This window comes from Elephantulus edwardii, unplaced genomic scaffold (assembly GCF_000299155.1).
Source record: "Elephantulus edwardii isolate Elephantulus edwardi_28Jun2011 unplaced genomic scaffold, EleEdw1.0 scaffold00003, whole genome shotgun sequence".
Taxonomy (NCBI): domain Eukaryota; kingdom Metazoa; phylum Chordata; class Mammalia; order Macroscelidea; family Macroscelididae; genus Elephantulus; species Elephantulus edwardii.
The window spans coordinates 41,299,195-41,309,181 of record NW_006399753.1 but is presented as its reverse complement, the minus strand read 5'-3'; the positions used below and the strand labels follow the sequence as shown (position 1 = coordinate 41,309,181).

Genomic DNA, 9,987 nt, shown 5'->3' with positions numbered 1-9,987 from the left:
TCAATTCTCCTTCTATCCTCCCTAGTCATTGTCCAACTCTCTGATGCATAACAAGTGATTGCAAAAACCATGGCCTGTATCAGGCAGACCTTAGTCTCCAGAGAGACACTGTTGCTCTTGAGTACAGACTTTCCCATCGCAATACGTTTTTTGATTTCCTGGCTACCGGTGCCAAGAGTGTTGACCGTGGAGCCGAGCAAACTGAAGCTGTGAACTTAAGAAATAATGGAAAGATCAGTGAACTTTAACTTGCCCTATTCCCATCACTTTATCTCCAGCTTCTTGGCAACTTCCAAAACAAAGTCTGGTTTTCCACAGTGGAAATAAAAAATGATTCCTGACAAAATGGAGATATTGAAATTATTGAAAAGATTTAAAAGCAGTTATTTTTAAACATGTTTAAAAAATTAAGTGAAACAATGTTTAAATAATACACGAGGATGTGTTCACCCCCACTCTGGTGGCTTAGTAAGAAGATACACCGTTTGGTAAGCCTTAGGCAAGTGGTTCAAATCCACATGCTGTTCTGAAGGAGGAAGATGGGCCATCCCCTCCTGTATGATTTACAGCCTTCAAAAACCTGCTAGAGAGTTGACTGAGTCAGTTCTGACTTCATAACATGTAACAGCAGCATAAAGCAGGAACTTATTCTATTGATTGGAACACAGTTTATAACATAATTTGTATGAAAATAATGGCATAAAGGATGGAGGAAGTGGAGATACATAGGAGGTAAGTTTTAATACTGTACTGACTGAAATTAGACTCTCATTAACCTAAACTAGATTGTTATAAATTGAGATGCTCATAGTAATCCCCAGGGAACACTAAAAATGAAATGTCAATAAAATGAACCTAGTAAAAAGGGTAGCATTTGCTTAAAGCAAAGCTCAGAGAATAGGAAACGGTAAGAGAGAAAGGCAAATGGAAATGTAGAAACCAGAAGTGGGAAGATCACTACCATTATTATCAAACAAGGATGTGTATGCATTGTTGAAAACTGATGTTAACTTTTACCCAAACTACATTATTAGAGGATTGTGTGCATTTACATATATACTCAGCTATGTATTTTTTTTTTTTCTTAAGAAGCTCTGGTGGCTTAGGGATAAAGGATTGTGCTCCCAACCCAAAGACACAGGGTTCAAATCCACCAACTGCTCTGCAGGAATCAAGATGGGCAATTTTCTCCCATGTGATTTTTACTGCCTTTGAAAACCCATTAGAGTCAGTTATGAGTCAGCTCTGACTCAAAAGTACACAATATACATGTGTTTAGGGAGCTCTGGTGGTCTAGTGGGCAAGGAGGTGCACTGCTAACCTAAAGTCACATGATTCAAATCCATCAGCTCCTTTGCAGGGGGGAAAAAACCCGGTTAGTCTTCTGTGTGATTTATACCACCTGACTTTGTTGGAGGGTTTAGACACACACACACACACATTTAAACAATACAAGGGAATTACAATTGTACCCTAGAAAACACACACACACACACACACACACACACATATACTCACTCAAATACAAAAACAGTGGTAACAAAAAATAATAGTAGTAAAGGATAAGGGGAGGAAAAGCCTCAAGATAAGCTGAAAGCAGCCAAATCCTACGTTAACAGGTGCTGTCAGAGGCTATAAATCACACGGGAGAAGATGGATATATTGTAAACACTCCAATCAAAAGGTGAAGACTAGTATAGTAGACTAAAACAGATGTATGATTAAAGTAACTCTCAAGATGGCACAACTAAAACACCTAGTCATTAAACAGCAGTTGGCAACACCAATGCTCCACCTTCAACAAAAGTAGCTTCTTTGTATCTTTTACTAGACTAAACGTGTGTGTGTGTGTGTGTGTGTGTGTGTGTGTTTTTATATATATATATATATAGTGACCTGTACAGATTAAAGAGGATGAATAATGTATAAGTGGTTATTCACAGAATTTAGAATACAATGCTTCAGAAATCGTGCCAAGTATTTTAATATGCATAATTAATTTATCCAGAAAGGTTCTGGTTCTTTTATGATATAAAGGCCAGTTATCTCAAAAACGTTTACGAATAAGATTACTAGTCAGTTTCTTACAGCACTAATTCCAAAGGAACAAAAGTGGAAAAATCACATACCCTCATACAAACACATCCACCACACACAAACCTATTTGCTATTAGAAAAGTGAATTTAGACTTAATTATTGTCTACTTGTGTTTATTTTATGGAAGAACGGTGATAAGAGCAGGAATAGCTGAAAAGATAAAAATAATAAAAATTTAAGATACACAAATGTTAAAATTAATAACACAATAAGAATTCAAAATACATTCAAATAATTGCAAGTTCTTAAGAAACACCATAAAATAAATACCCCACGTTGAATTTTTTTGTCTATGGATTTAATATATTATTTATTTTCTAACTGAAAATTTTACTTAGGAAAAATTAAGACCAACTTTAAGAAGCTTCAATATTCATTTTTATTACTTATAAAAAATTTAAGGTATCAGAGTGCATATGGTGTACTGTGAGCTTGGTTTTACACATTTAGTCATGTTTTACATTATTTCAACTTTAATAAACATTCTGTGTATCTTTTACAATGTCTGAGATAGGTTTAGCAGCCTGGCACTTTTACATGAATTATTAGTTCCTTTTGATGCTCTGCACCTTCAAAGGATGTTAAAATGTTTTGCCTGAAATAATTACAAGATGAAGATTTATTGAATCGGTTATGTTCCAGCTATTGCCACACATTTGTGATGGTTTTGTTTTTATTCCCTTAATTGAATATAAATGTTTGCTTAAAAAAATCTGGAAATTAGGTTCTGTTACTTTTTAGTCCAACAAGTAATTTTAGCTACACTTAATGTAGCTTTTTAAGGCCTTTATACATGGAAAAAAATTAAAGTCAAGCATGTTAAAACCCTGTTCATTTATAAAATAAAACTTTTATAGGTTTGCAGTTGCTGCTCAAACCTGTCATGCACATAATAATCTGCGACCCAACTCAAAAGTCCTTGGTGCTGGCAGTCAGGGCATACATCCTGTTGCCAGCAATGTGAGGCATTAAGAAAACACCATGATGTCAGAGGTCTAGATTTTCATGTATTAAGCCACACGCCAGCAAATTCTCTGATAAATACACATCATTTAATAATCAGTATTTGATAGCAGATGAAAACATGCATTAGACTAAAAATGTCACAAGCTGTTTTTATACCCATTCACTATAAAACTTTCTTTCTTTTTAAATTTTGAGTCTTGGTTTCCATTTTAGAATATGCAATAATCAGGCGGATACATGATGGGAAGCCAGTTTTCAGTAAAAGATGCACAATGGGTCCATCCAAGTAACTTCATCAGCTAAAAAAAAACACCCACAAAGACACATAGTTAAAAGTAAGTAACAGATTTTGAGGGCTTAATACTTAGGGTACATTCTGTATTAAAAAGTATTATAAGGAATCCTGGTGGGAAAATGGATATTTGGTTACTACCCAAAAACTTAGTGGTTTGAACTTCTTATCTCTTTGCAGAACAGAAATGTGGCAGTCATCTTCCAAAAAGACCTTCAAAACCATGTCCAGTTCTACTTGGTCTAAGTCAAAATTGACTTGAAGGCAACAAATTTGGTTTGATTTGAGTAGCATACAGAACACTGCTTCTTATCAACCAACCTTCTATCAGTCAACCAGCCAATTTTCCTATTAACTAAACTTTCTTCCTAGCAATAACTTTCCTTTTGGTCAATCTACATTCTTTGCAATAACTTGCATTTCCTGATGTTGAGACTCAAAATGAGGGGAAACAGCTGGAAGCATTCCTATCAATAACAGGAATGTGAAATGTATATGGAATATAGTAATGTATACAGGAATATATTGCATATATGTATATATGTAATATAGGGATGAATATAGGAATGTGGAATGTGTATGAATATAACACAATTGCAAACTGTCAACAATTAAATGGATGTCACAAAGACTGACATTCTATAGGTAAGCTCAGATGGACTGGTATTGACCATTCTGAATTAGACAATCAGATGATCTACTATGCTGGGAATAATGGATTGAAGAGGAATAATTTCACATTTATTGTCAAAAAGAACAATTTAAGATCTATCCTGAAGTATAACGCTGTCAGTAATAGGATAGTATCATACTACTTTGAGGATAATAATTAAACAAACAAAACCCACAGCTGTTGTACGTTCCAGTCTAATCATGGTGACCTCATGTATTAGGCTCTGCAGGGTTTTTAGTGGTTCATTTTTTGGAAGTAGATGGTCAAGCATTTTTTCCCAATGTACATGTAAGTTAACTAGAATAGCCAACCTTTTGTTAAACATCCTTAATAGTATCCAGGGACTTGACAGTAATAATCAGTCTTGATAAAATCCTTATCAACAGCCTACAACTTTTTACCTTATATCACACGTAGTAATGATATGACAGTGACAAGTGACAACTTAAGTTATCACTTACTTGAATGCAATTTTTCCAATTTTCTTTTGTTGGTTTTTCTTCCACAAGTTTAGTTGCGAATTTAAGGCCTCTCCCATACATTTTATTTACTAGTGCATGCTTGTAAGCAAATGTCAAAACCTGCAATATTAAACAAGACAAAGCTTATTATCTAGGAAATGCTTACACTTTAAGGCATCCAATCTTATAATTAAGGCTCCCACAAAGTATAGCTTTTCAAATGAGTGTGTTATATTACGTAATTTTTATAAACAAAGGATTTCTGAAAGAGCTGAGTATTCAAGAGATAAAAACATATTCTGTGGAAGGAAATGAAATTCTAATTGTTGGAATTCATGCTAAAATACCACCTTAAAGAAAGAAAGCAGAGTTAATATAAATAATTGAAAAATACAAATTACAAGTAAAAAATAAAAAGAATCATTATAAACCACCAGAACTGTAAATAATAAAAATTGGGGAAAAGTACCAGATCATACAAACATGCCATTATTTAAAATTATTTCCTTTGAATAAGTTTTATTATTATATGTCAAATTAGTTATAACGACTTTATCTATCTAAATTTAGACTGCTGAGACTATCCTCAAAGACAAAAACCTTGTTACATCTATCTATACTCTACAGTCAAACAAATGAAGTAACTGTTGTCTTCAATTTAGTAAACAGAAAAAGAAGATAGATTCTAGTAGCCTAGTGGCAAGAAGCTACGCTTCAATTGCCAAGGTATGCAGTTCAAAGCCACCTGCTCCACAGGAGAAGGAAGGGCAATCTCCTTCTGTGCAATTAACTGCCTCTGAAAACTTACTGGAGGGTCAGCTATGAGTCGGTTCCGACTCTACGGCACACAATAAAAATATTAGTACTACTGCAGGAAGAAAGGAGTCTTGGTGGCAAATATTTAAGCATTTAGCTGCTGATTAAAAGGACAGTGGTTCCAAATCAGCAGTTGAAAAAAGGCAGAGGAAAAGACCTGATGATCTTTTTTCAATCAAGATTATAGCCCAGGAACCCCAACAGGATAGCTCTATTCCATTGTTTAAAGTCATTGAACATTGAAACGGATTCAGTGGTACATGACATTCTAAAAACAGAATTGTTTTCACAATTTTATTATCATATTCATCCACCGTTTTATTGACTAGATTAAGTGTCCTCTAGGCAGAGGCCTAGGTAAGTTGTGGTGGTCTAGTGGTAAGAAGCAGTACTGCAATCTAGAAGGCATGCGGTTCAAATCCACCAGCTGCTCCACGTTAGAAGGATGAGTAATCCTCCACCTGTGCGATTAACTGCCTCTTAGAGCCTACTATGGGTCGGTTCCCACTTGACAGCACACAACAACAGGCTGGGGCCAGATTTTTATCCATCTTCATGTTTCCAGGAGTAAATACTGTGCTTAGCACATAATAGATAAACAGTAACTTCTTGTTAAAATGACTGCAAATACTGTTTAAGACTCCATGTATACAGATTACCTTTTTTTACTGTACTTTGTAGATATTATAGATTTTACAAATTGAAGGAAACTATACCACAATTCTGCACAACAGAGCAAGAGTATTTTTCTAACAACATGTGCTTGTTTTAAGTCTCTGACTCATTTTGGTAATTATCATAATATTTCACACTTGTTTGTGTTACTGCTTATGGCAATAATAAATTACAGTATAGTATAAATGTAATTTTCATGCACCGGGAAACAAAAGAACTCCTATGACTCCCTTTATTGAGATTACTGCGTTAGTACTGCAGTTGTGAATTAAATCTGTGATACCTCTAAAGTTTAGGCAGCATCACCATCCTCATTCAGTTCAGATAAGAAGCTGTTTTTGTTGTCAGATATCCCTGAGTTGACTCCAACTCATCGCAATCCTACAGACAACACAACGAAGCCTCCGTTACGCTGTGCCATTCGTATAGTCTCTGCTGTTGCTCTGGCCGAGTGTCTGAGTCATTCTACCACTGCACTTCATTGAAGGTCTTCCTCTCTCTTGCTGAACCGCCACTTTTCCAAGCATGACACCAAGGACTAGTTCTTCTTAACAACATGCCCACAGTGTATGAGATGAAGGCTCATCATCCTCAGCTCTAAGCAGGACTTCAGCTGCACTTCCTCAAAGGCTGCACTTCTTCAAAGGCTTCAAATCTTCAAAGATTTGGTCACTATTTGGCAGTCCATGATATATTCAATATTCATATTCAACACAATCACAGCCATCAATCCTTCTTCAGTTTTCCTTAATCACTGTCCAACTTTTACCTGATTATACAGCAACTGATGATATCATGGCTTGGGTCAGGTGCATCTAAGTCTTAAAAATGAACATCCTTGCCTTTCTTTTGCAGCATATTTGCCTGATGCAATAAGAAACCAGGACAACAAAATTTAGTACACTGTCGAAGGTCATGCAGATAAAAGGTACAGAAGCAGGATTTAAACTCAAAGGCATGATTTGAGTTTTCAAGTCATAATCTCTATGTAGTACTTATCTCCTCAATTTTCCATATATAAGTATGTACATATATCACTATACTACCATGCACTGGTCTGTGCATTGCTGTACAGAGGTAACTCGTGGTTGCTGTGATGCTGAACACTGGGACACTGATGAGCCAAACGTGGTAATGGTTACCCATGGTGGACAGTGTTTGCTGGAGCTTCCCAACTAAAACAAGCCTGGAAGCAGGAGCGGCATTCACTTCTGAAAGGCTTGTCTCCGGAAACTCTATGTATGAACAGTGCTCAGGCGGTTCATTCACAGGGTCGCTATGAGTCATCTACGACTTGACGGCACTTAACAACAATCATGAAAAAGCCAGAAGTACAGAAGAAAAACATCTTTTCCTAATTTCAAAATTATTTTTTTGCAAATTACCACATTCACTTCTGAAATCTCTTGTCTACTGAAACTAAAAAAAGCTGGTCCTTGATAGTTCTACTGACTGATCAAATTTAATAAAATGCATGGCTATAATTCAGTACTGATTTTCATTGTTCTAGTTTATGTCTACAGGCATATAATTTTAAAAACTCCTGTCTTATAACCTCTAAGGTTAGCCTTATACTAGACAGAGCTGTTGCTGACAGGTGGTGTCAAGCTGACGATGACTCATAGCAACCCTCTCAACCACGGTCCTGAACCTTGTCCATCCTTATCATCTGATCTATTTAAACCCGCTGGTTGTCAGGGTGTGAATCCATCTTGTTTAGGGTCCTCCTCTCTTTTGTTGATCCTCCAGCTTTCCAAGAATGATGGTTTTTTTCACCAAGGACTGGATCCTCCGACCACATGGCCAGACTATGCAATGATGTTTCACTGTCCTCACCTCCAAGGAACATCGTGGTTAGACCTCTTCCTAGACAGAACTGCTTGCTCTTTCAGCCAACCATGGGACACTCAGAACTCTCCTCCAACATCACAACTCAAAGGGTATCAGTTCCTCTTCTGTCATCCATTTTTATTGTCCAATTTTCAAATGCACAGTAAGTAAATGAAAATACCATAGCTTGGATCAATGACACCTTGGTCTTTAAACAGCTATCATTGCTCCACAGCATTTTGGAGAGGTCCCTGACAGCAGACTTTCCCAATGCACCATGTCTTTTGATTTCTTAAATGGTGGTACCAAAAGTATTGACTGTAGACCTATATAAGAGGGATGAAATTGCTCACACTTCAATCTTTCTTCCATATATCGTGATGCTGTTAACTAGAGGGCTAAGAGGGTTTTGACTAATAAAAAATCCAAAGGACAGTGAAAACTGATTAACTATAGAGATGATAATTATTTAAAGCTTAAAGGGTTCTGAGGACTACCTAAATCAAACATTTACTTTTCGTCTTCAAATCAGCATATAAATAGATCTAGGCAAGTATGAAAAGAATTTTATAATATAGCTTTTAGTCAATCAGTTGAAACAGTGAGGCAGACAACATGCATTGAGAGATTTTTTTTAACCATTAAGAACTATGAGAAAAAAGAAGTGGAAAGTTACCTTATTATCAAAGAGATCAGTCCATTTTGTTGTTTCCCAAAAAGTTTCTGTAAGAGAGTCTAGAGCACTTTCTCTTTCCTCCTCTTTTCTTGCTTCATCGCATGAAACAGCCCCGTCTGGAGACTGGGAATGAAGAAGATGGTCTGCCAGGGCACATCCTTTCCGACAAAGGGCATCTACAAGGGTAGACTTCTGTTTGTCCATATCGCTAGAAAGCAAACCAAAACATAGTTCCTAGGTCAGTAAAATTTCTTTATAGTATATTCTTTTGCATGCATTTTTTTAATCTTAACATTTACAATACAGAAATATGGTATATTGTGTATATAATTTGTATCATACATCTAATAAGAATCTTTATTATTCACAGATACCAAACAAGTACTTATACTTATTATAGGTTGTCTAAGGCAAGCTGTACTTGTTGAAGCAGAATGCCATAAAGCAAAAGAGTTGAAAGACTAAGGGATTCAAAATGTGTCAACACAATTGTTTGGCTGCACGAACAGGCTCCGGGACAGCAATGATTTTAAGGATGGCAAAGAACTAGGCCACATTTTGTTCAGCTGTACGTAAGGTCACAATGAGTTAAAACCAATTTAACAATACCTAACACCAATAATGTATCTGCTACATTATTCTTTATAAGGCTGGTACCTTTCATGTTTTCAGATTCCTTACAACAATGATCATTACATATTCATCCAAGCGCATCTGCAGATGCACACAGAAGCTTTTCTAGTGGTAAACTCTCAAAGAGAACAAACATATTCTACAACTATGCCAGCAACTGACTTGTGTATTTTAATATATTTGTTTCATGATGTGCAAGATTAATTCTATAACTAAGAGTGTAGTTATACTACTCCCATTTTACAAAGCAAGCAATTGAGACAAGGTCCCACAGTTAGAGCGAGGCAGGCTCCAAATCCCGAGCTTGGCAGTCTGGCTCTGGAAGACATGCTCTTCATCACTGTGGTTAAACTGTATTGCTTTGTGGTATGCAACTCTGTTCTGATGTATGAAGGAGAACAACAACTACTTCCCAGGAAAGAATTTTACCTCTATAATATTTAAGGAAGTTGTTGAAACATTTTGCCCAATTTATTCCAAGTATAACAGCAAGAGGACTACTAAGTGTTGAGAAAGGATAATTGTGGAACTTTGATATATGATGAACAGGCCAGCATTAAGACTGACTCTCAAAGACTGAATGAAACGTTCAACATGTAAAATCTGCTATAACAATTGTTGTTGTTATGTGCCGTTGAGTCGTTTTCGACTCATAGCGACCCTATGCACAACAGCCTTAAACCCTGCTCTATCCTGCGTCAACCGCACTGCCTCTGACACACCCATCCCGATAACCCCAGTCACCGAATCAATCCATCTCATAGAGGGTTTTCCCCTCCTGTGCTGTCCCTCCACCCTCCCAAGCACGATGTCCCTCTCCAAGGACCCGTCCCTCCTGGCAACATGTCCAAAGTATGTCAGACGAAG

The 9,987-nt window shown here is 36.5% G+C and overlaps 1 protein-coding gene across 1 annotated transcript in view; it reads right to left on the bottom strand.

The window, feature by feature from the left end:
- Positions 1 to 3,273: 3,273 nt before the first annotated feature.
- Positions 3,274 to 9,987, bottom strand: part of TPP2 (tripeptidyl peptidase II) — a 118,167-nt gene continuing 111,453 nt past the window's right edge. The window contains exons 28-30 of the mRNA XM_006879489.1: positions 8,488 to 8,695; positions 4,491 to 4,610; positions 3,274 to 3,363 (exon numbers count right to left, since the gene is read on the bottom strand). Of these exons, the coding sequence (XP_006879551.1) occupies positions 3,274 to 3,363; positions 4,491 to 4,610; positions 8,488 to 8,695 (418 nt within the window). The remainder of the gene's footprint in view (positions 3,364 to 4,490; positions 4,611 to 8,487; positions 8,696 to 9,987) is intronic.